Here is a 27,840-nt window from a genome sequence, read left to right on the forward strand (position 1 = left end):
CTTTTGTCTCTTCTAGGTCATCATTTATTTAGGAAAACAAATACACATTTTTGTTTATACACAATGTGTAAAGCACTTTATCTAGATAACTGTTGTATCTTGGAGGTATTTATACATCTATGGTTGTATGGTCATCTCAAAGCAGTTTATGACTGACAGTGCAGAGCTTTTAGTTAAAGAAGGTTCTTCAGTGCAGTCAGCAGCACACCATGACAGAAAAACATGACAAGTGCCCGTGACCGGTATGAGAGTCTTCCTTTCTTCATAACTGTAAGAACAAAGTACAAAGACACAAGCATCACAATGTTGCTTAAATGTCTTGCTTTTAGGTAAAGCTCAAGGACACAAGTGTCTAGATGGACTAGGGACCAGTACTTTGAGCCAAGTGCACTAGACCACTCAACCACAGCACTCCATCTTTGCATGTTACCAATTATGAGTGCATCGTGTAGCTTCATGTCGGTATGAAATGGTCTCAAAAACAAGATAGCCATGAAAAGGAGGAAAAAGAAGGGAAGAGGGGGAGGGAAGATTGAAGAGGGAAAATAAAATATAAGCAGGGGGAAGATAGAAGAGGGAAGGGGGCAGAGGGGAGAGGGCTTAGGGAAAAGGGAGAGAGAAGGCGGAGGATGGAATGATGAGGTTGGAAGTGGGAAGAGGGAAGATTGAATATGAAAGAAGGGAACAGGTTTGATAATTCCCAGAGGCAATAGCATTGCCTCCATGTCCCTAGTCATTGCCCTGATGCCCCTTGAATTGTTCAATACCAACTGCTATCCATATCCCTCCTCCTCTTGTCTGTATGTGATATTACAATAGTAATCTTGGCAGGTGCATTATAACAAAGACAGGTGGCCTACACCAGGACTGTCTGTACGGAAATGAAACCAAATCATGGCATGTATGGATTAATCATGGAGGATAATTGGATACATAATGAATATTACAGCGAAGCTCTTTAAGATGATGAAGTGATGTGACAAATCGGCCTTCGTTGTTCAGGGTCCATTATTACATAGGGTAACTCAGTTCTATGTACAAGACACGTAGATAAACAAATGTAGTGTTTACCTGAAGTCAATGCAAACATGTCATTATACAATCTTTAATTGCTAATGTCCCCCCAAAAAGTATTTAAGACCCAAATGTTGTATGCAAATTTTGTTATTTAATTGCTTTGCTTTGCGTTTTGACCCTAGCGTAGAATCTTTTTTTAAAGCTAAAATTGTATTTAGAAAAAAAGGGGTTCATTGAGGTAATTACAGGTACAATTAGAGCAGTTTGTTTGTCATTTCATTTGTCGTTAGGCTTACATATGATGCACATATGCAATATCTGAGCAGGCAGTTTTCACGTACAGTGTATCATTGGAAAGCAATAAAAGAGCGAGCTCGACCAATTAAAGACAAATATTTACTAGTTCTCTTGAAGTTAATTTGAAAGGGAAATGTAAAGCAATGCAGTTCTGAATTTAAAAGATAACTTTGATTGTACTCATATACACTTGGCGGGAATTGTGTGTTTAATAAGACTGAGTACTTGCGTCTCGAGGTTCATGTAACAACTACAGTGTATGAATTAATCTTCTGGGAGAAACATTGGTTCTGATGAGAACCTGGATTGAAGATGAGCAGAGCACACTTAATAATAATGTCAAGACTCTACTTATATTAACTTATAAGTACCAGCTGATGTATTTCTTTCTACAAGGTGCAAAGTTTCAAATCATACTAAAATGTTCATTGTACAATTAGGTCTACAAATGTATGTACATGCCATCAACCATAAATCTTTTACTTAAACTTTCAGTGAATGTTCAGTTGCATCACAGCTAATGATTGTGTTTTCTAGACTTTAGGCGGCCAAGTTTATTTTGGTTGTGCCAGAGTGGTATGTTTATTTCTCCATGCATATTGAACAGTGCTGTATCCTTTGCCCTATGTACTTGACATCTAGTACACATTGACACCCATACCAGTAGATCACCCTATCGCTGTGTCTGTGTGTCATTTATCTTGGGTATGTGTCAAAGGTTGTTTTAGGTCACTTGTAATCGCTCAACAATGCAAGGGGCGACTGGCTGTCATGACTTTGACCATGACACACTTGTAGCCCCCCACCCCACCTCCTTCCCTTTCTCTTTGAGAATGAACAAGTGTGAAGTTAAGTTTTCTTTCACACCTGGTCAGCTCTACAGTGCACCATCAATGGACAAGGTACTGTGGGCAAGTGTCTGAATGATACTGGTTGTCTGCATTACTATCAAATTCCCATGAGCTCTGGAAATAACAAAGGACTGTTCCTATTGCATATTACACTGTATTTTTGTGTTTGGAACCTCCAGGTTTGCCTATGGATGCTTATTGTCATGTAAACCTAGGTCATAATGGCATAAGGTTACTTTTTAACCCCTTTGACCTTGACTTTAGATCAGTGAATCTATTGAGAATTAACACAGGCATTATACAAGGTTTTTGTCACAGAAATCACTGTGCGGTTTTACACGTACTCCTAAGAATTATCTGAATTGCAAACTGCTAAAAAGCAACCAAAAGGACAGTCTAAATTATGGTATAAATTAAAGAAATAGTTAATGGCCTGACATTCCCAGAAAGACTCTGCTTGGGTCAAAACGTAAGGCACTAACTATTTTTGCACTGACTTGTTTGTGTCCTGTAACTGTGGCCTTGTCCGAATTGGCGACTTTGGCTACAGCTATGGCTAGATCAGCGCGTCTGTCAGTGTTGAAGAATGGCAGACGCGCGCCCTAGTTGTAGCTGTAGCCGAAGTCGACAATTCGGACACGGCCCAAGTCTAAGTGCATGTATATAAAGTGCCCTACAAATGTGTCTAATGTGCCCTATAACTGTGTCTAAATAGGTAATGTGCTAAACTGTGTCTAAACAGGTAGTGTGCCCTATAACTTTGCCTAAAAAGGTTATGTGTCCTATAACTTTGCCTTAATAGACTGTGTGCCCTGTAATAACTGTGTCTAAATAGGTGTGTATAACTGTATCTAAATAGGTAATGTACTTGTACCCTAACTTGGCATAAATATGTATTGTGCCTAACTGTGCCTAAATGTGTAATAAGTGCCCTACATTTCAATTGTGTCTAAATTGGTAAGGTGTACAACACATTTATCTTGCTCTGCCAATTTGAACCTTTTCCGTTGTATTTCAAATCAATATTCTCTGATATATTGTGTATACCTGGTCTAGGCTGATAAGTTTTGGAAAAAGTGAAGACTGAAACAAAGAATGAGTTTAACAGTTTGTTTATAATTTACTTGACAGAATTCTAAAAAGTCGTGGGCAAACTCTCAACACAAAGATCAGTTCCTGCAGAATCCACAGAATAATCCAAAAGGAGCTTTTAAGTTCATCATCGATGACTCTGGGAAGGGTGGACTGAATGCTGAACAGCATCCGCAGAAGGGGCAGCCTGGCATGACAGACCAGGCATGGCAGAACTTTGATCAGGCAGCGTATATCGCTAAGACACTGGTCAAGAAAGGTGGAGATGCTTATGCCAGGAACAAGTTTAACCAAGTGGAGAGTGACAAACTGAAAATGGACAGAGGTATACCAGATACCAGGCACACACAGTAAGTCAAATAATCAAGAATTTAGTAGAATGTTTTCTGAGTTGATCTATTTTGAAAGAGCTGATGCTGCCACAAATCTGAAAGATATTTAGTGTATAATCTGACTGAAGGAATTTCTTCTGCTGCTCCAATAGATTGTCCGTCTAAATAATGAAAGCATTTATATAGCGCCCCACAAAGAACGGAGCGCTTTACAATATACAAAGAAACAAACAATGCAAAGACAAAGATACAAACAAAAAACAGTACAAGCGAAAACCAAAAATGGCCAGATTAAACAAATAAATGGGTTTTGAGCATATTTTTGAACCTTTGAATATTTCTAAAGTTTCTTGAAGGAATTTAAGTTGTCACACAAAAGACAGATGTACTCAAAAAGATATGTCTGATTGCAGGCATTCTTAGCACATTTGATTGCAGGACTAAAACTAGAACAAAGTTTTTGTTTAATATTGTTACAGTTCACTGCTACAATGATTTGTTAATGAACTGACGTTTTGACCCTAGCAGAGTGTTTGTTTTCTTGAAGGCTAAATAGAGGATTTGTTTCTAGATCTCACTTGTGTGCAAAGATGAACTGCATGTTTAGGGTGGCTTGGTTGGCTTGTGCGTAAAGCGCTCACCTCTCACCAAGGCGACCCCGGTTCTATTCCCGGCCAGGGCCATATATATATGTGAGTTGAGTTGTTCATTGGTTCTCTGCTGTGCCACAAGGGTTTTCTAGACTATCCGGTTTTCCTCCCTCGGGAAAAATCAAACACTTTTGATCGTGGCTGTGCTCCATGGTCATAATGGGTTGATGTGGCTGGCAGCTGAATGCGCCCTTGCATGCCTGCTTCTCGAACATGTTGTAGCCGCGTCCTTCGCAATTCAGCTCTAGTTGCGAGTATTATTATTATTTTATTTGCCATAACAGTACAAAACAAAATACAAGACAATATACCCCGAGATGGATAAAGGACAACAAAAGCAAATACATACTATGATCCGTAGATCTGTTGCCCCACATCTGGGTACACAGTAAAATTAATATAGATTTAACATAATATAGTGCACAAAGCAATAATAAAAGCAGATAATTATTATACAACCAATAGTAAATAATAAATACCTAATAAGAATAAAAATAAATAGGTAAAAATAACAGATAAGGTAAGATAAACAATAAAAGGATGATTAGCCCCCAAATTATTATTATGCAGGCTGGCTACCACTAAGCCATCCCGATCCTCTTACCTGCTGAAACTTGAACTTCTTTTGGGGGTTAGAGAGTGGTCAATTTCTTGAGAGGGGTTTGAAAGAGGTCTTACGTTATAACAAGGGGAACAAAGAAGTACGTTAGTTCTTCAAGCTTAAGGGTAGGAACAATCTCTAGTTTCTTTAGGAGGAGATGTATTCGAGCATTAATGCAGAAACATGGATTCGGGGATACTAGTTTTTGTGCTTAAGTTACACATGGCTTGGCATAGTCTAGTATCTAATGTCATCCGAGTGATAATTAGACATGCAGTATCTTGGGGCCATTTTACACATTGTTGAACTTGCTACACAACTAACGTGTGACTGACATGTTGAGATTTGGTATCACATTCCATCAAATTAAAGGTAAAATATGGGATTGGATTTTCAAAAGCTAAAATAATAGATTCAATCTGTAATCTCACTCAATCTCTGATAATAGTTGATACCTGTTGTGAAAATACTTTTAATATAAGGCCCTCAAATTACAGTAGCTTACAATGTTCAAATTAAGCAGGTAACGGTTGTGTACATTTCTGATAACTTGTTTCTTGTTGTTCACAATGTGAGACTTTTGATATGATCCTATCATTCCACTTATCCATCATTCTCCGTTATTCTCAGCGATGAGAACAGAGAAAAGGAACCCCTCTATCATCCTGGCTCAAATGTTTTCCAGACAATAATACATTTCCTAAGTTGGTTGGTTAATAATGTATTTTATTGAGGTCTGGAGGATATGTATACTCTTCCAAAAACTGTGCTGTATTTATCTTGAAAATTGAAGGTTTTTTGTGTGTGGTAAAACTGCTTTTCAAACAAAATGTAAAACCAAGATGATTGATGGATTGCATCGATAATGAGGCTTAGTTAATCTGCTAAATGTAATAAAGAGAGTACAGGGATAAAAGGTAGAGATTAGAGTGACTCTTAATTTTCATTTTAATTGCTCTGACTTCCGTTGCGTTGGTGGAATTTATTAGAGTTTCTTTGAGAAGAAAATCCTCAATAAAATACATCATCTTCTTCATAATGTAATTTAAAAGGTACACAATGTAATATAGTTTGAACATCACCGCCAATGGGGCCTGGTGGACACAGTATTTTATCGGCCCCTTAAAATCCTTTGAGTTTTACATGGCTTTCAAAAATGTAGAGTCTGGCTCTGACTGTAACTGTATGTGCAGTTGAAGCTCCCAAAAATAGTTTATGGCCTGACATTTCGACCCTAGCTGAGTCTTTCTCAAAGGCTTAAAGCTAAAATCTACAGTTGAAGCTGTTAGAATTAGACATGATACATCAAATGAGTAAACATCATCAGTATTACTCTTTCATTTTCAATATTGGAACCTTCCTTCCACTACCTCCGAGCGTTGAGTCCATTGTCCGAGTATAGAAAGAGTATATTTGCAGAAACTGTGCGTGTAATTCTTGCCATCCTTGATAAATACGCTAGTTTCAATTTACACACACACGATGAATCAAGACCTATTGTGTTCAGGAAAGCATTTTTCTGTTATGTAGATGCAATGTACAATTAATCAAATGTATACAATACATGTTTGTCAAGTGAACAAATGGCTACCTTGTGGTTGTCTTCCTCTTTGCTTAGAAGCAGTAGCTGAATCATAATTTTGTTTTTGTTTTTTAGGGAGAGGTTGTCAGTTTGCTTATTAAGAAATTTATTTTATTTTGGCATTTTTTTTTTTGTTTTAGGATAGTGGGACTAAACAATGAGTATTTTGATGCTACATTTGACTGGGGTGATTGGTTTGTACATCATGTACATTGAAGAAATTCAAGTCAGGCTTATGTGTGTGTGTGTGTGTATAAAGTTGAACATTCCTAGACATGCTGCTTAGAGGCTTGGCTGTGGGTTGGGCTCCCCAGTTTTGGCCTCTCTCTGCTTCACCTACCTGTACATGTTTGTCTGATAACTGATTGGTAGCAGGTCCAGTTGTTCTCATCTCTGAGTAGAGGCTGCGTTTCAGTTGTTAGTTTTTATGTGATAGGTGCCTACAATAAGTGCCTACATTGCATTTTCATGGATCTGTGGAACATTGGGTTCATGACACACTTAAGCATGTGATTCTGTGGGCTGTGAAGTGCAGAACTCTGCAGTACGAAGCACCATAGATCTGCATACTGCTAACTCTTGCGCTGATGGTCACAGTTTTCTACTTACAGCCTGGGAGCAAGAAGGTTCTTTGCTATGTCATTGAAGCATACTTTAACATTAATAATGTGACTGTCTCTGGGTTGCATTGCTCCATCAAACTGTACAATAACATGATCTCATTGTGAGATAGACATTCAATTTATCCACTGTCACCATTCATCAAATATCTTCCATTGCTTTCCGTACAATCCTCCAAAATTAGCATCAAGGACTCAACATAATTACTGTCAGTAAATTTACTTTCACTGCCCCTACGCATTGCATGGGCAGCCATGCGTTTTACAACACATAATAATACTATAAAACCAACAGCAAGTTGATTAGAACTCTACTTTACTACATCACATGTAATGCCAATGTACATAGTGTGCGTTGGAGTTAAGGATAATCCCATGATGATTCATGGATCAAATAAGGATTAGTTACAGTTGTAAAGTGAGATCATTTTGAGTAATAGTGTTTGCAAAGAATTTATGCTAGTGTGATTTTGTAATGAGAGGATCACACTGTTTGCAGCAATTGAATTGCTTAATGTTGTAAATCCATAGACCTGTACTCTGGAACTTGGGAGAAATTATAGGGAAAGTACAGTACATCAATGTTTTTTTTAACGGTAAACAAATTTCCCATCAAACTTTCGTAAAATGGTCATGTTTAAAAGCAGATTCAGGTAACAGGTCAGATTACCATGTAATGCGTTGTTTTTGACTGGTTCCCTACTAAAGTTTGCTTAGACAAAACAATGCTTTAGAAACATCATTTTGTGCTTCATAGCTTCATGAATTTATAAGGTATTTTGGTGCTTTCCCCAACCCTAAAGGAAAGTCTTTCCTTCAAAACCTTCAATTCCTTTTGATAAAATATTATCAGAATCTATCAAGTTCCTGCAGCATGCAAAAACCAGCAACCTATGGAGTATGGCACTGTGCGGTAAGACCATGTGTAGTAGACAGTAATTGAGGGGAAACCGTGTATAACGGCACACAGTGTGCGCACATTCCAATAAATGAAACTATGTTTGATTAGTCATTCTGTCAATGACCAATTTCTAATTGCATAAATCAGTGGCACCCCATTGGTCTGTCTATTGATTGTGAGATGCGGTAACATCTGTTGTGTTGTGAATGTACATAGATTATTGCGGTTTGTCAGTATTACCAGTTGCTGAAAGAAATCATACACTCGATCATGAATTCATGTTTAAGACAAAAAATACTCCTGCCCCCTCTATCAAGAGCAGGCCTGATACTTCACAAAGGCGATAAAGGCGATTGCGTCCATGCCCCCATGTCATTGCCTTGTAGTGTTTTGAACAGTAGAAATTTACAATTTTGCAATAGGGTGCCCTATATCGAGGATAAGTTGCCTTGGTACTCTTGTCTGTTGATAAGTTGCCTTGGTACTCTTGTCCTTTGATAAGTTGCCTTGGTACTCTTGTCCTTTGATAAGTTGCCTTGGTACTCCTGTCCTTTGATAAGTTGCCTTGGTACTCTTGTCCTTTGATAAGTTGCCTTGGTACTCTTGTCCTTTGATAAGTTGCCTTGGTACTCTTGTCCTTTGATAAGTTGCCTTGGTACTCTTGTCCTTTGATAAGTTGCCTTGATACTCTTGTCCTTTGATAAGTTGCCTTGATACTCTTGTCCTTTGATAAGTTGCCTTGGTACTCTTGTCCTTTGATAAGTTGCCTTGATACTCTTGTCCTTTGATAAGTTGCCTTGGTACTCTTGTCCTTTGATAAGTTGCCTTGGTACTCTTGTCCTTTGATAAGTTGCCTTGGTACGCTTGTCTGTTGATAAGTTGCCTTGATACTCTTGTCCTTTGATAAGTTGCCTTGGTACTCTTGTCCTTTGATAAGTTGCCTTGGTACTCTTGTCCTTTGATAAGTTGCCTTGGTACTCTTGTCTGTTGATAAGTTGCCTTGATACTCTTGTCCTTTGATAAGTTGCCTTGGTACTCTTGTCCTTTGATAAGTTGCCTTGATACTCTTGTCCTGTGATAAGTTGCCTTGGTACTCTTGTCCTTTGATAAGTTGCCTTGGTACTCTTGTCCTTTGATAAGTTGCCTTGATACTCTTGTCCTTTGATAAGTTGCCTTGGTACTCTTGTCCTTTGATAAGTTGCCTTGGTACTCTTGTCCTTTGATAAGTTGCCTTGGTACGCTTGTCTGTTGATAAGTTGCCTTGATACTCTTGTCCTTTGATAAGTTGCCTTGGTACTCTTGTCCTTTGATAAGTTGCCTTGGTACTCTTGTCCTTTGATAAGTTGCCTTGGTACTCTTGTCTGTTGATAAGTTGCCTTGATACTCTTGTCCTTTGATAAGTTGCCTTGGTACTCTTGTCCTTTGATAAGTTGCCTTGATACTCTTGTCCTGTGATAAGTTGCCTTGGTACTCTTGTCCTTTGATAAGTTGCCTTGGTACTCTTGTCCTTTGATAAGTTGCCTTGATACTCTTGTCCTTTGATAAGTTGCCTTGGTACTCTTGTCCTTTGATAAGTTGCCTTGGTACTCTTGTCCTTTGATAAGTTGCCTTGGTACTCTTGTCTGTTGATAAGTTGCCTTGATACTCTTGTCCTTTGATAAGTTGCCTTGATACTCTTGTCCTTTGATAAGTTGCCTTGGTACTCTTGTCCTTTGATAAGTTGCCTTGGTACTCTTGTCCTTTGATAAGTTGCCTTGGTACTCTTGTCCTTTGATAAGTTGCCTTGGTACTCTTGTCCTTTGATAAGTTGCCTTGATACTCTTGTCCTTTGATAAGTTGCCTTGGTACTCTTGTCCTTTGATAAGTTGCCTTGATACTCTTGTCCTTTGATAAGTTGCCTTGGTACTCTTGTCCTTTGATAAGTTGCCTTGGTACTCTTGTCCTTTGATAAGTTGCCTTGGTACTCTTGTCTGTTGATAAGTTGCCTTGATACTCTTGTCCTTTGATAAGTTGCCTTGATACTCTTGTCTGTTGATAAGTTGCCTTGATACTCTTGTCCTTTGATAAGTTGCCTTGATACTCTTGTCCTTTGATAAGTTGCCTTGGTACTCTTGTCTGTTGATAAGTTGCCTTGGTACTCTTGTCCTTTGATAAGTTGCCTTGATACTCTTGTCTGTTGATAAGTTGCCTTGGTACTCTTGTCCTTTGATAAGTTGCCTTGGTACTCTTGTCCTGTGATAAGTTGCCTTGGTACTCTTGTCCTTTGATAAGTTGCCTTGATACTCTTGTCCTTTGATAAGTTGCCTTGGTACTCTTGTCCTTTGATAAGTTGCCTTGATACTCTTGTCCTTTGATAAGTTGCCTTGGTACTCTTGTCTGTTGATAAGTTGCCTTGATACTCTTGTCCTTTGATAAGTTGCCTTGGTACTCTTGTCCTGTGATAAGTTGCCTTGGTACTCTTGTCCTTTGATAAGTTGCCTTGATACTCTTGTCCTTTGATAAGTTGCCTTGGTACTCTTGTCCTTTGATAAGTTGCCTTGATACTCTTGTCCTTTGATAAGTTGCCTCGGTACTCTTGTCCTTTGATAAGTTGCCTTGGTACTCTTGTCCTTTGATAAGTTGCCTTGATACTCTTGTCCTTTGATAAGTTGCCTTGATACTCTTGTCCTTTGATAAGTTGCCTTGGTACTCTTGTCTGTTGATAAGTTGCCTTGGTACTCTCGTCCTTTGATAAGTTGCCTTGATACTCTTGTCCTTTGATAAGTTGCCTCGGTACTCTTGTCCTTTGATAAGTTGCCTTGATACTCTTGTCCTTTGATAAGTTGCCTTGGTACTCTTGTCCTTTGATAAGTTGCCTTGGTACTCTTGTCCTGTGATAAGTTGCCTTGATACTCTTGTCCTTTGATAAGTTGCCTTGATACTCTTGTCCTTTGATAAGTTGCCTTGGTACTCTTGTCCTGTGATAAGTTGCCTTGATACTCTTGTCCTTTGATAAGTTGCCTTGATACTCTTGTCCTTTGATAAGTTGCCTTGATACTCTTGTCCTTTGATAAGTTGCCTCGGTACTCTTGTCTGTTGATAAGTTGCCTTGGTACTCTTGTCCTGTGATAAGTTGCCTTGGTACTCTTGTCCTTTGATAAGTTGCCTTGATACTCTTGTCCTTTGATAAGTTGCCTTGATACTCTTGTCCTTTGATAAGTTGCCTTGATACTCTTGTCCTTTGATAAGTTGCCTTGATACTCTTGTCCTTTGATAAGTTGCCTTGGTACTCTTGTCCTGTGATAAGTTGCCTTGGTACTCTTGTCCTTTAAAAAAAGAAGCATAGGATAGGCCTACAAGAGCAACAACAAAAATCACTTGGTGTCATAGATTCTTACCCCACATCCTCAGGGATGCACCAAAGAGAAAACTTTATGTTCATGTAATATAAAGCAGCGATTCCTATTCCCTACAGGGTTTAAAATGAAGAAGTTGCGCTACAATTACACAGGCGTAATTTATCTCCAGCAAAACAAGACCTTGAGGCAATGTAGAGGGATCTTTTACAATGCCTTTACTTGTCCTAATATTATTCCTTTTGCTATCAGGAAACCAGATTTATTTGTCATATTGTCAATGCACATGAAACGCATTTTGATTCTTTGACATTTTTTTTTAGTCCCTGTAAACATGTTCAATATGAGCAATGCTGGGCAGCTTACTGGCTAGATTCATCAAATGTCACTGTTCACCTTTGCTTCAATTGAAGCATTTATCTCTGTTCTGAATATTTAATGGTTTGAATATATTAGAGTAGTGAGATTGTGATTGATGTTTCCTCCCACCCAAACCATGATTATAGAAAGTCCTTTTCATTTAAAATGCATTCCCCTCTTCTAATCCATGAAAGAAAAACTGATTGAGTAACTAATTGCTTCAATTGAAGCATTGACCTCTGTTCTTAATATTCAAGGGTTTGAATATTTTAGGATTGTGAGTTTCCTCCCACTCCGATTGTGAGTTTCCTCCCATCCGGACAATGATTATAGAAAATCTGTTTAATTTATAATGCATTCCTCTCTTCTTATCTAAGAGAGAAAGACTGATTGAGTACCTCTTGTTTCCTTCAGCAATCTACCTTCAATTCCTTCTCTTCATGCCTCCCCTACCACTGCGCCTGCCGCTCGCCACCCGCTGCCGCAGCCTTTTAAGACTAGTACATGTAATTGGACACACACTGCAACACAAGTAGTTACTCATCCCCACGCATTTAGCAGTCATTTCTAACAGTCATGGGCCCCATTGCTTGCATGTAAAAGCCCAACGCTCATCAATTGCCAATGGCTTGTCTTTGGATCCATCATGTTTTATTAATGGTGGTTGTGGGGATACGGTTTGCTTGTCATAGTTTTACTGTCGCCATTTGATTTTCAATTTTGAAGAGATCGGAGCGAGCTTGGAACGAGATCAGATGGGTGTACATTATTCATCATAGGGAGATAAGAAAGTAGTCACTACCAGGACACAAATGTAATTTGTATGCAAACTGCATTTATGAGGATCTTGTTCTGTTTATATTTTTACTGGATATTGGGCTAACAGTTTGGATGCATATTGTTGCATTAATGAAGTGAAAAACAGATGTGATACAAAACAGCCCACATAGTGAAATGAGTTAGCACCTACATAGTGAAATGAGTTAGCACATACATAGTGAAATGAGTTAGCACCTACATAGTGAAATGAGTTAGCACCTGCATAGTGAAATGAGTTAGCACCTACATAGTGAAATGAGTTAGCACCTACATAGTGAAATGAGTTAGCACCTACATAGTGAAATGAGTTAGCACCTACAAAGTGAAATGAGTTAGCACCCACATAGTGAAATGAGTTAGCACCTACATAGTGAAATGAGTTAGCACCTACATAGTGAAATGAGTTAGCACCTACATAGTGAAATGAGTTAGCACCTACATGTGAATATGCACAATAGTACTAAGACAGAATGCAGGAGCATTGAGTTGTTTGGTTCTATGGTACTAAGACAGAATGCAGGAGCATTGAGTTGTTTGGTTCTATGGCTTCCAGTACAACATTTTATATTGGAACCGATAGAACTCGCGTATATCACAATTGATGATATAAACAATTCCTTATTGTTACAGGGGGAGGAGGAGGGTCCAGGAGGGTGCAGGGAGTCTTTTTGGTTTGTACTGATACGAAGTATGAACCACTGATCAAGGGTAATGTTAGACTAGGTGTGACATTGCCCCCACTCCCCACCCCCTTCACACACACCCTGCTGCCACACCCTGCTGCCACACCCTCTTCATCTCCTCTACCTGTAGCACTCGTTCCATAAGGTTCTGTTGCTGCACAGATCCATTTCTTCATGTCACTATCAGGCTTTGAACTTCACTCTTGAAGGGGCATGACAGTCGTCCCTCTCTGGTTAGGGGCACTTCTCTGAGGGAAAATTCAGTATTTGTGTTGGACTTTGCCAACGGCACCACAGCACCAGGGCAAGTGCTGTGGGTTAATTCAAGACCTGGACAATGGTTACTCAATTCATGAAGTCTTCCTACGTACAATCCATAAGATGACATTTGTCTGCAAGTCAACAAACCATTCAAATGTACGAGTGGGTTGAGTTTGAGTATCAGTAGAACTAGAGCAAAGAGTGGGTGGTAAAACTTTAATCAGAAAGTTCTCTTTCAAGTTCTGTATATTATTTGAAGGTTTATTCACAGCATGATTCAGGCTACGTAGTAGATGACATTGAAGGGTCAGAGAGTAGGAGGGTTAACAAGCCAAACTTACCACAAGAATAGCTGAAAAGATTGTTACAAACTACACTGATGCTTTTCAGTAGTTATTAATGTTTGGACATGCCTGTAGTCTGAAGTATGCTCCTACAGTAATTTGAGTATTGAATGTTATGCTTTGGTGCCTGTCTGTCTGTCCCAATGATTTTCCTGCTAAGAGAACTCTGCAAACTCCCACAAGGGGATATAAACACCAAGCTGCAGCCAATCTCTAATGTACAAACATAGAGACCCAGAGCCAACACTTCCCCAAAAGAGATGTTATACATGGTCGTAACCCCTTTAGTATTTATATTGTTACTTCTTATACAAACATTAGGTTAATGTCTGTGATTGAGAGTTGCACAAATCAAGAAATTGTGATTCAGTAACTAAATGACAATACTTATTCTAGTCTTTGTGCAATCAGTGATTAGCTTGATAGGATTCAAACCCATGCCTTTCGATTGCAAGTCCTGCAGTGTAACCACTGGACCACTGTGGCCTGGATCATGGTAGTTACACTTTACTCAGTACCTACCAAGTCTCACGCATTAGGTGTGACACTCACGCATTAGAGGTCTGTCTCTCGCTCACACGCATCGCAACCAACATGCATTGGGGCCAGATTGGGAAAAACATTAAAATTAATGACAGTGCATTGCCATTTTGGGCACGTGTGTACAAAAAAACGCAATCTACAAATTGCACGCTGTTAATCAGAATCATCACTTTGAGCTGCTGTACAAACAGCGCAAATTTGCAGATTGCGCACGCTTTTGCTCTCCCAGCAGATTCAGCAGACAATTCTGAAGAGCGCAAAACACACATTCAGCACAAGTTTGTCCCGTTTCGTTTAGCAAATTCATTCTATGCGCTCGACAACGTTTGCTCTACACAACAGGCAGAATTCGTGAGCGGAGGATTTTGACATCATTTTAGGCAAACAATTTATCTTTTGTGGGGAAATAAGCTTTAACACAATCATACATCCACATTAACCAGCAACATCTCCTGTGTACCTCATGTGAGTTTGCTGAAGTATACTGAAGAGGTTTGAAAATCTCACACATAGCTGGCCTCTGAACTTGGCATCTCTGGTAAAGTATCTGCATCAATGAACCAAATAAATATTCCATGTCACTACTGTTTGGTGGCATGACCATGGACTTGACCTTGTCTTTACCTGTAGCTGAAACCAATTAAAACCAAATGGGAAACCAGAGAGGGGAAGGTTCAATCAGCAAACTACCAAACCTACCTGTTAAAATGTCATTAAAGTTGTTGGTTGCATTTTAGTTACAAATTGTTAAAAGGATGTTTATGTTTTGTCAGTGATTTTGTGTGGCATTCATAATATGGGCTGAATTCAATTATGGCAACCCAAACAACCAGCAGTGATGTTGAGGTGTTACAAGGTACATACATGTACCATGTTTGTTTGTTTGTTTGTTTTTTATTTCCAAATATCACAATAAATAATCATGAAACATACAAGAAATAAGAACAACGAGTGATAAGAGGAGGGCACCAGGAAAAAGCCTAGGCTTGTACAGAGCTGGACCCTATATAATATAAATAATAGGTTTTAGTTTATACCAATAACAATAATGAAATTAAGGTACGGTGAAAGGTATAGTGCATACAGCAAAAAATAACACAAAACAATGATTGTTTGTAATTAAACTGTTTTGAAAAAAATTTGTTTGCTATGCAGCCATAAATACATATTGAGAGTTGATAACAAAAAGGAAAATTAACAGAACATTATTTAGGAAATTACAAAAACTTGATAATTTGGAATGGATAATCATGGTACGCGTGTAGTTACAGGTGGTGTCATTTTAGACGATACTGGTTATAAGTAGGTTTTTCATGTATTTTTTGAAGCTGTGCACAGTTCTAAATGAAGGTATTGGGGTGAGCTGATTCCAGAGTAGGGGGCCTTGATGTCTGACTGTTTTCATAAATAAAGTGGTCCGAGCCTTGCCAATATGAATTTTAGTCTGAACATTCTCATCATACTATGATTATAGTAGAAACATTGAGTTGAGTTGTCAACTGCATGTCCTTCTCAGAACCAACGCTACTCAAAAGAGATTTACAAATGGTGTTACCACAAAACCTCACCTGCATGTAAATAAACTCCCACCATACAAAGTTTCAAATCTTACTTAGTGTATTGTTTTGACTTGGACAGTATTTCAGACATCAGAAAGCAGTCGATGTTTATAGGATCAATTCATTGTATTAACTTTCAGTCAGTTCTCAGAATGAAAATATTGGTTCTTTTCTTTCGTTCTAATCACTAAAAAGAATGGAAAAGGTCTGCTGAGTGGGACACCCGCTACCATCTCAAAAGAGACAATACCCCAAATGACTGAAACTAGATGCACTGTAAGATTCTATGCAGTTATTGGTGGGTTCCTTTGAAAGCCCAATAAGCTATTGTCTGACACACAAGAGGATACTTTCATTACAATACTGTATACAGTGTCTAAATGTCACCATAGTACAGATGCTGTTTTTAAAATTAGAACACATCTATTTCAACATTGGCAGATGAAACCAAATCACCTATACCCATACAGTCTTTCATATGAGGACAAAGGATAATTGCAATCAAGAAATGCAATAACGGCAAATCAGCAAACCTAGAGTGAACACTGCTAACCTTGGCCTTGCCACTCCACTCTGAATGCATTGCAATCTCTCTCTCGTCTTATCATTACAATAAGAACTCATTAATGGCCTCCATACAACCATCTATCTTCAGTCTTTCATATCACGTCTTGTAGACTCCGGGCACATCCTTCCTTTCACACTCTCAGCCCGCATCCAGACTTCAGAATTCTCACATCCCAAGGATGTGTTGGTTCACTAATAGGCTTGATCAGCAATGCATGAAAGTGTGTAAAATAAGGCATTCGCTGTGGGCTGTACTTTCAGGGATTCCGTGCTAGAATCCGTGTAGCATTAGGCTAAGGTTTCCTTTTTATACAACACGGGAGTTGATTTGAGAGAATACGGGCATGGATTTAGTTTCATTAAAACATACGTTTTACAAATGGTACAAGTACAGTACTTGAGTGATGAACTCTACTGACCAACCTTAAACTTATTGAATTCACCCTCAACTGCCCAACCTCATAACAGTTGTTTTCTGTTGCCCGTTACCACTGAACAGTACAGTACTTGAAAAATACAGTCAATGTAGAAACGTCAGCTAGATGGTTCCGCTTTATTTTTGCAATTCCAAAGTTGTTTCTCTGTGGACTATAACCTATTTTAAAAAAATTAAGAAAGAGTGAAAAAATGTGCAAATTCTTTCTTATACTGTGTGGGCTTTACACTGGCTGTGACATAACCAGTTCACTTTTCAACAGCTTTGCAATGTCGATGAGAAAAGGACCTTTTATGGATGTCTAAACAGAGTTTCATTGACAAAACAAAATATTATTAATAAATGGCTAGAAAAAGAAGATTTTTGACTAAAAATAATCCCGCATGGGCAATGAGAATAGAAATCCCGAAGCGAACTGGTTAAAGGAAAGATGACAAAGGTATTGAACTGATCTATAATCCAAAGTCCCACCAGCTACATGTAGCCTTGCACTCCAACAGCAACCCAGAAAAACAATGTCAAAATCCCACACTGTAGACAAAAAGGAAAAACTGATGAGAGCAAAACAACACCACTGGCTGAAACCATGTCTTGTTATCCTACGATGTCTTTCTAAAAGCAGTATTATAAATAGACAGTGATGATCTCTAGAGTGATGCTATTCTGTTACAGCCTTGAGCTGGTCGTCAACCACAGAGAATAATATCAAGAATTGTTTCAGGAAATTGACAGATATTTTAAGACCTAATCTTTAGAAACTTGTGACTAGCTTGCAGTAATAAGAACCCCAAGGATATCTCTTATTGAGGCAATACCTTAGAGGAAGATGTGACTTTAGTTAATCCTTTAAGCTCAAGCAGAGGTTTAGAAGTTATTAGCTGAAAACAATGAGAAACTTTCATCTTAAACTTCACAGTCTTCCTGGTGAATATTTTCATCTGCAATGATTATCATCTTTTGCATCTGATGAAGAAGCTGTTGCTGCGAAAGCTTATAAATGCAGTTTTTTAAATGTAGATTACGAATATCAAGCAAATAGCATTTGAAGACCCCATAACCAGTGTTGGTTGTTTATATTGTTTCAATCAAAAAGCAGACATTAACCACTGTGATTGGCAACACCACAACTGTTCAGTTCTCAATAAATGTGGGTCTGGAATCACCTAGTTTATTAAGAGTTTCACTGGTTAGTTGGATGGTGTAATTGTGGAAAAATTAGAGGATGGAAATAAAACTTTCTCATCCCAAAGCCAATGATGGATGAACAATAATTTACCTTTAAATTGTTCTGATTTTGTTATGAAGTACTGATCAGTGTAATATTTATTTGAAAGTAAATGTTTAATAAAGTGTGACAGACCATGATACATGAAGGATGCAGGCAGTGTTAATGTCAAGCAAATGTACAGGCAGTAGTTAAATACTGAGTGTTATGTAACTTTAGGTAAGTGTGAATATGTTTTGACTGGCCCTTGGGATTTTTTTGGCCAGCAGACTTTTGTCTTATTTTGGCATGTTAAAAAAAAAAAAAAAAAAATTATAACTAATCTCACAACACCATAAGGCAATTCGTGGCGAGGGCTACAAGGAAATTATAGAAGAAATGAAGGGAGAGACGATATCTGGTCACATTTCTCTTGAAACTGAGACTGTTTGTTATTTATTTAAGTTATTGTCTTACAATGTACCTGAAGTGTTACTCTCTTGTGTTACAATGAACATTGATTTATGGACATGTTGCAGTTTCGGTTTTCAACAAAAAGTAGGTTATGGATATTTACGTTAAAACTTAAATACTGTACGTTGGGTGAAGGCTTTCTAAGAAAACAAGTTCAGTATATGTAGGTGTTTCATACAGAGACCTAAATTCTTGAGTAATTTCATCTGCCAGATTTGTTCTGATTGTCAGAAAGTTGCTTTTTGTTATCTTTCCTTGCATGACAGTAAAATGAATCGTGTCACAAGCATTCTATTTCATCTGTTTTACTCTCACATTTCCATGCTTTATATTGTTATTTGTTTTAGTTTTTTAGTTGTCAACCTTTGATACATGGACATGTTTTTATTTGTAGTTAAATTTCCTATCTTTTTGTACATAAATTTATATTTTACTTTTGTTTTATTATTTGGTTTACAACCACATGTGGGGAGGCAGGTCTATGGACCACAGTAATTATTTTGCTTTTGTTTCTCCTAGCCCATCTGGAATTATTTTTCTTTTTTGTTTGTCATGTATTGTTGAAATGGCTGAATAAATAATAATAATAATAATAGTAATACAAATAGTAAGCACTGTACACGCTGAGATAACAATCTAATGCCACTGTTAAATAGTAAGCACTGTACACACTGAGATAGCAATCTAATGCCACTGTTATAGTAAGCACTGTACACACTGAGATAACAATCTAATGCCACTGTTAAATAGTAAGCACTGTACACACTGAGATAGCAATCTAATGCCACTGTTTTATGTACTTTTGTTAGATTTTTCTTTTTATAGTAAGGGATTATAATGTGATTGGACTCTTCCAATTAAAAAGCAATTCAGCGGTATCCTTTGAAATGGATGGAAAGTACATCATTGTTTCATTGAGGAGATTCCCATTCTGCAATGTCACTTAGACTTGTTGACATAAGGTGGACACTAGGAGTGCACTTTTTGGTTTGAGTGTGGAGTGTCACACACAGTGTCTACGAGAACGTGGAGTGTCACACACAGTGTCTACGGGAACGTGGAGTGTCACAGGGTCTACGGGAACGTGGAGTGTCACAGTGTCTACGGGAACGTGGACTGTCACAGTGTCTACAGGAACCGAATACAACAGTCGTAGTATTGTGTCCTCCATATCTCAAAATGGCTTATTAACTGAACATTCAATCAGTCTGTCAAAAGTTTCATTCAGGCCTTTGGAACATCGCAGTGAAAACAAGAAGTTTTGTGCACTATTACAGAAATGCTTATGATGTTGCCTCCACATTGACAATATTTCTTTGATAATTGTTTTGGTTTGTTATAATTGCCAATTCTGTCCTTTGTATTTGATTCCTTTAATTGTTGAGACGTGAATATTTTACATTCAACATGGTGGACAGAGGAATGAGGTTATGCAGATAAACTTTGATATTCTTTTCAGTCTTCCCAATTTGTGCTAGTTCTCATTAATTCCAGTCTGGTCCAGAGGGACTCATCTTGTAATGTGATGGAGTGTTTTTATCTGACCTGTCATCTGCACCAACTCTTAAGTCTTAAAACCATTAATAGCCTGATGCTATACTGAGGTGTTTTCAGGGTGTGGTTTCAATTCCTAAAACCATTACTTTGATGGGACGTCCCATGTGGTGTGGTGTAACAAATGAAAAAGAACCCTGTAACATGTGAAAGAGCAAAGGACTTGCCCAGGTGTTTCCGGGACTAGCAGTAATTGCCTCACAGTCACTCTTTGACATCACCTTCTTCTTAGACAACCCTTATATTTGTGTAAAACTTAGTCAAGTTGCTGTGAAGATCCAATTGAGTAAATAAATGCATTGTTATTACTTTATTGAAGCTGTATACCACTGAGAACACAAAAAGAACTCCTACACCGACAACTTCAAAAGTGAATAAAACTTTCATTAAAGCAAAATATAACACAAAACCATCATTTGCTGCTCCTTATTAGCATTCATTGTAGACAAACATCCAGTCCAAATAGAGTGCTATGAATACTTAGCTGGATGAAATCTTCCCTGGATTGTAGACAACAGAAAAAAACCTTGGTACATTTTCTAGTTTAACAAAAGCAAGAACAAAATTTACATATGAACAAGACTAGCTGAAATTAATCCAGCATAAGGCACTCTCAGACATTTACAATATCCAATTTGAAAATGAAATGAAGAAAACAAATCTCAGCACCCACGCAACTAAAGCTACAGATCAATGTTTTAAAGAAAGTCATCTCTATATTAAAAATGAGGTAAGCTAGCAGGGTCTGTCTGCAAACTTTTTGAATATTTATTTTGTGGGGGTGTTTCACAGGGTCTTTTGTAATTCATCTCTTAAATTAAAGCCGTAGATTTCGAAACTCAATTAGTAATAACAATATTGTCAGAATGAGACCGGAGATTAGATAATGACTGTAGATTGCCAAAAGACCGGAAATTTGTACCAATAAATTGCAGTAATTCCCAAATGCAACTAATCCCAAACCACATCCTGGTGGTTCGCATTACACTAGAACACTACATGGAGGTAGTCATGTTAGCTTTAAACATTTCATAACGATGTCTTACCATCCAAAAGAAAATTATTAGAAAAATGAAAAGTAAAGGCAAAGTGGTTAGCAGTAAAATGCAGAGCTGAAGGCAAGGTCTTTTTGCAACACCACAGCCCTTTAAAAAGCAGAATAAAACAGGAAAATGTGTTTTGTAAATTTTAGTTTCTTGTCCTTGGGGTATGTTTTACAAGTGGTCAAATTGCATGCAATGGTAATGTAGAAGCATGCGCACTAATATGCATTGCTCTATGTGATGCGTTATTAGTGCACACGTACATGTAAGCGCAACAACATGCGTGTGGTATTGATTACGTGATGCGTTATTAGTGCACACGTACATGTAAGCGCAACAACATGCGTGTGGTATTGATTACGTGATGTGTTATATTAGTGCACTTGAAGCGTATGGCTGTGAGCCAATCAGTCTGAAACAGCTTCAGTTGACCCTAAATCAACTATGTGATTTAGGATCTGGTTAATATGACCCCGTGATAAATCTTTTGACCAATAGGTTTGTTATCTTTTATACTAATTCGTCCGTTGTGTCCACCACCATATTGCTATCACATCTGTGATGTCAACATGACATTGACTATTTTTATGTGGAGTTCAAAGTTAAAGGGTCATAAGGTCACCATGTCAAACCTGTGTAGCTGGATCTGGATTAACAGCTGTGTACCATCTTATTTCTCTTCACAGTAGCAGGTGCAGATATTGCTTATTAAACCAACTTGTTTTGAGTTTTCTGGACCTCTTATTAAATTAAGAGTTCCTAATCAAATTTAATAAAAAATATTGCCGAGTACACAAATGAGATGAGATTTGTTTTTAGGTACATTGTTTATTAGATTAAGTTTGACTTCATTTTTCTTATGCTGCAAACATAGACAAAGACTATTGGGCTTGGTTTTGAGCAGCCAATTCTGTTTGGAAGCATCAACATCAGCCAAACCTAGTGCTCAGTTGGGTTGTTGGTGGAGAGAGCACTCCGTGATTATGTTGTCCGCTGTTTGTACTAATTAAATTTGATAGAATAATAGTTTGTTTTATAATTTGTTTGTTTTCCCTGTGTACAGATGTAGAACCATTGACTGGCATCATGTCCTACCAGCAACAACAGTTATTATTACATTTCATAATGAGGCTAGATCAACATTATTAAGAACGATCGTCAGGTAAGGACAATATCAACAAGCTAAAGTAGTTTTAATTCTCTATTTTAATAAACGCACCAGCATCCAACACACTGTGGTCACTGTTTACCACTTCATGAGCATGATGTGATCTGCCAATTTTGGTTTAAACTGGCTTATGGTAGATGTTTTTATATTGCTCAGAACAACTTTTGAATGGCCTGAATTTTTTGCAGTCACTTTGGACTGTTGACTTGTATATACCCATTGTGACATTCCATATTGTAGAATACACAGGCATGGCTACTGTGCTTTGTTTTACTTTCCCTGTACATAACGGGACACTAGTGCTGGAATCATTGCTCAAAATGTCCCTTTTGCGAGTAATCTCAGATTCCATACCCTTTTCCCTAGAATTGGTCCGTTCTCAGTTTCCATGAGAATTAATAACTGTCAAGAAATGACAGAATGTTGTTTAGCTGGGCAAGAAGGTAGAGTTACACTTGATCCATGGGGGGGGGGGCTAATGTAGTCCATGGTCCCTGTTGTATGGTGGTAAGAGACCCTTATGATGCTATGGAAGTTGTTTGTTCTGCACTACCTGCTCTGTCATGATAGGTCTGTGTTTACTTTCATGAATGTGGTTCACTGGGCTTGCTTTATTTAATCACTGTGCAGCTAAGTGGAGAGGTGTTGGGTTTTTAGGAATGTAGAAATAACTAATCACTGTTTTGCAATTGATTCTTGCATACATTTCACATTACATGAAAGACTTCTTCCCTTTGTTGTAAAGCCCACCTAGTTTATACTTTATGAAAACCTGAATGTGAAATGAATTTCCAGCCTGGCAAATTTGCACCTAGTATGAACCAAGCACATTTAAGTCACTACTTGTAATGTCCTGTGGGAATTAAAATCCACAAGCACCTCATGGTAATGGCTGGATTCGAACCCATAACCTTCATTACGTTAGAGCTGATGTCCTGAACACTGACGGCCAACCATACACTGGTGTATTAAAAGCAAAGGGCAAACAAAACCCCAATTTTTATCCCTGAATCAATCATTTTCAAATTTGCCATTTTTAATCTGACAAATTCCTGTAGGAACCACAAACAATTATGGCTGCTACTATTTGTGCAATTCTGGATCCAAACTGCCCAGTATCAGAACTAGAAATAATAGCCTTAGAGTGGTTGTAACTTTGTGGTTGAACCACACAGACATTTTGTGTAATCCATTCTACCTATTGAAGCAGAGACATTGACGCAGGTTATTTCATGTCACTGAGGGACTCCATGCAGCTTACTCATTTCTTATTTCATGTCACTGAGGGACTCCATGCAGCTTACTCATTTCTTATTTCATGTCACTGAGGGACTCCGTGCAGCTTACTCATTTCTTATTTCATGTCACTGAGGGACTCCATGCAGCTTACTCATTTCTTATTTCATGTCACTGAGGGACTCCATGCAGCTTACTCATTTCTTATTTCATGTCACTGAGGGACTCCGTGCAGCTTACTCATTTCTTATTTCATGTCACTGAGGGACTCCATGCGGCTTACTCATTTCTTATTTCATGTCACTGAGGGACTCCATGCAGCTTACTCATTTCTTATTTCATGTCACTGAAGGACTCCATGCAGCTTACTCATTTCTTATTTCATGTCACTGAGGGACTCCATGCAGCTTACTCATTTCTTATTTCATGTCACTGAGGGACTCCATGCAGCTTACTCATTTCTTATTTCATGTCACTGAGGGACTCCATACAGCTTACTCATTTCTTATTTCATGTCACTGAAGGACTCCATGCAGCTTACTCATTTCTTATTTCATGTCACAGAGGGACTCCATGCAGCTTACTCATTTCTGACTCATTTCTCATGGAATGTCCTCCAACTGGGACCGTTGGGAATGTCATCTTTTCTTGTAAAGATTTAGCTGTGATTGTTGCAAATTGCCTTTAAGATGCAATAAGAAATATTTTCCTCAAATTCAGCACATGTTGTGTACTACTGGGTACATGACGTGTATACTACTTTATTTTACTGAAGAATCCTGGAATTTGCACTTGATAAGAAAAAGTTGGAAGGCGATGTCATAGCTCTTATAACATTGACTGCTGGTATCAGAAAGCTATTTTGGAATGATTTCCACGATGTTGTTGATTTATGAAGGTATCATATCAGGCCACCAGGCTACAATCATTCAGAAAACCACATCTATAATTCCTGTTATCAATAAGAATTCCTGTTTTTTGTTTTATTACTTTAAATCAACCTTGACATGATTACTGTGCCTCTGTTCATTATGTCATTCTGTCTTTTCTTATTTACAGTGTTCTCAGAAAAAGTCCACCAGAATTGGTAGATGAAATTATAATAGTGGATGATTATAGTGACGATCGTAAGTATAGACATTTGTATTCTCATGTCCCAAACAACCCAAACTCATTTGGTTGGTTTTCCTATGGGACTAACCCTCATTACAACCAAACAATGTACAGCGGTGACAATACAACCACACATGACTCATATTGTGGACTCGTTAGACCTCAATTGTTGCCAGTCTGGACAAATAGTGCAAAACAACTCTGGTTTTGTTTTTAAAGGTTGAGATACATGGAAATGGGATGGCACTCACTACTGGAAATTTACAACGTTCCTTTCCAGCAAAAAATGTGCTCAAAACAAATGCATATTTAGAATGTTATTTATTTGTTTAATACACATCCAATGGCACAATAAGTGCCAATAACAAGATAAAAAGAGAATGCTCAGTTTTAGATGTTGGAGGAAAACCCCAAAGGGGGAAACCCACGCAATCAGAGGGACTGTTAACCAATCCACAAAGGCCTCAAGTCGAGTGTGGGATTCAAACCGGGGTCGACAGAGGGAAAGGCAGGGGCAGAAAGCACATTTTGAAAAAAGTAAAACAAAAGGAACTCTACGCATAAAAAACATAAAAATTTGCTTGGTTATAGGAATTAGTTTTGAAATTCATCTTTTGTTTTTCCAGTTTTGTAGCAATTAACACATCCAACATGTTTTGACAGCCATCATTTTATAATATATTTTATGCTTGGTATGCCGAGAGATGTTAAATTTGCATTACAACTTTTTTTAATTTTATTTGACTCACACCTCTTATTTTAAGCACTGTATAGGCCTACTTACTTGATGGCAGTGAAATAGTAATCCCTCTTTTTTGGAGGAAAAACACATCTTGAATGAAAATGAACTACAGGTTAAAGGAACACGTTGCCTTGGATCGGACGAGTTGGTCTATAAAAAGCATTTGAAACCGTTTGTTATGAAATGCATATGGTTAGAAAAATGTTTTAAAAGTAGAATATACTGATCCACACTAGTATCTCACTCAAAATTACACGGTGTTCATTATATGTCGCGAACTAACACGGTCAGCCATTTATGGGAAAAAATTTGACTCCCATAAATGGCCGACCGTGTTAGTCGACGAGGTAAAAAGAATTTCGCAATTTCGAGGCATATTTGTGTACATCATTGTATTCTACTTTTTCAACATCTTTCCAACCATGCCGATTGTATAACAAACTGTTGCAGAACGCTTTTTAAGGACCAACTCGACCGATCCAAGGCAACGTGTTCCTTTAATGAGAGGAATAGGTTATCCTCACATTAGCAAAGTTAAAGTAACACGTTGCCTTAGGGTGGTCGAGTTGGTCTTTGAAAAGCGTTTGGAACCGTTTGTTATAAAATTGGGTGGTTTTCCTTTTACTTTGCGAATTAACCCGGCCTTTTATGGCAGTCAAGAATTCGACTTACAGAAATGGTCGACCGTGTTTGTTGACGAGGTAAAAGGAAAACCCTGCAATTTCAAGTGATACTTGTATGGATCATTGTATTCTACTTTTTAAACATCTTTCCAATCATAGCCTGCATTTTATAACAAACGATTACAATTGCTTGTCAAAGACCAACTCGTCCGATCCAAGGCAACGTGTTCCTTTAAATACTTCTCACTTGAGTATTCCAGACAAACCAGATATGTTAAATCACAATGATTTGAACTAGGAATTCTCCTAAATTAGGAAACCAGACTGTAATACTGAATGACAGTGAGTAGGAGATGTTGGAAGCATTTACCTTCCTCTATGGTAAAAGCTCTGTCCTTCCTCTATGGTAAAAGGAAGCCCAGGTTGTGTGTGCAGAGACATTTGATCCTCAGGTTGTGTGTGCAGAGACATTTGATCCTTTTCCTGATAAGACACATCCACTACAAAAAGCACTTGAGAAACCCAGTCAGTTGTCTGTCAGTCACAGCTAGCTAGGTAATAGTTACAAGCCTGGAGGCTGGTACTCAAGACACACACTAAGGTTTGAATGTGCCAAGATGTACTCTCGTCACAAGTGGGTAGAGGGAGGAAGAGGGATCTTGCATTTCATATCTGGGTCGCAAATATGTATTATTATATTATGGTTGATGTGCAGCTATAGCACTACCAACTACAGGTATCATGCATGTATCTGGGTTGCTGTGGTTTATTCTAAGAATCATGCTCTGTAGGTGTATAAACTAAATACATTCTATCAAAACTGAGCCTAATTAATTTTCATTTTGGTTTGTTAAAAATAAAACTTGTATTTAAGTACAAATAAAAACGAGTTAGGTAGTTACAAAAAGTCAACAAAACCAAAAATTGAAATTTCAATTTCTCAGCACAGCAACGCTGACCAATGTTTCCACTTTGCATGAGATTGCAGAAGTCGGTAGTCTACAGGGGTTTAATTCCATATAGCTTTCTATGATCTAAATTTGCTTAGCAGAAAATGGTAAGCAGCTAAAGCACCATGTAAAGACAAATTGAATTGATTGGTAATAACATGCAAATGCTTTGCTCAACAAATAAATTTTGCTTATGAAATTGGCTTTAATTATTGAACTGACTAGACACAGACACAGTTTTAGGGGTTGGCCTTTTCTATCGCAGCACCAAGGATGTGGAATCATCTTCCTCAGAACATCAGGCAATCTTCTTCATTAGCAAATTTCAAAACTTTGCTTAAACCTCATCTTTTTTCAAAAGCCTACTGTACGGCGCTATGAGCAATGACTGTTGGATTAGCGCCTTATAAATTTAACGATTGATTGATTGATTGACATTGGTCTACTGAGATCAGTGAAGTTAGAACCTTGCTTGCCATTGATTTGTCCCAGTGGTAGAATTTAAGGTATTGGGAGTAAATCTACTGCAGCTGCCGTGATTCAGTTTGCAATACTTAAAAGCATGATATATTACAGAGCACTATACAAGTAAATTAAAGATACAATATGGTGTACATTGCTTTAGTGACTAAACAGTCTTAACCAGAATATACTTGCGTTCTTGGTAAATCAGACAGAATTTGGACTCCTTTGAGATTCCAGTGCGATGTTCTTTAATGAAGCCATTATCTTTCTGAGTTCACATTGCATCCATTAATCATTCCACATCAAACCATTGTAATTTTTTGACTAGAAATGAACATATTATTATGACTGATTAACTATTGTGCACAATGCAATATGACAGTAATTGTCCCTCCATTATGTATGCTCAATGAACACA

General features: G+C 37.9%; 1 protein-coding gene across 1 annotated transcript in view; it reads left to right on the forward strand.

Moving 5' to 3' along the window:
• Positions 1-27,840, forward strand: part of LOC117300188 (polypeptide N-acetylgalactosaminyltransferase 2-like) — an 84,980-nt gene that overhangs the window by 26,439 nt on the left and 30,701 nt on the right. Inside the window, exons 2-4 of the mRNA XM_033783916.1 lie at positions 3,297-3,607; positions 22,189-22,287; positions 24,589-24,656. Coding sequence (XP_033639807.1) covers positions 3,297-3,607; positions 22,189-22,287; positions 24,589-24,656 — 478 coding nt within the window. The remainder of the gene's footprint in view (positions 1-3,296; positions 3,608-22,188; positions 22,288-24,588; positions 24,657-27,840) is intronic.

This window comes from Asterias rubens, chromosome 1, assembly GCF_902459465.1.
Source record: "Asterias rubens chromosome 1, eAstRub1.3, whole genome shotgun sequence".
NCBI lineage: Eukaryota > Metazoa > Echinodermata > Asteroidea > Forcipulatida > Asteriidae > Asterias > Asterias rubens.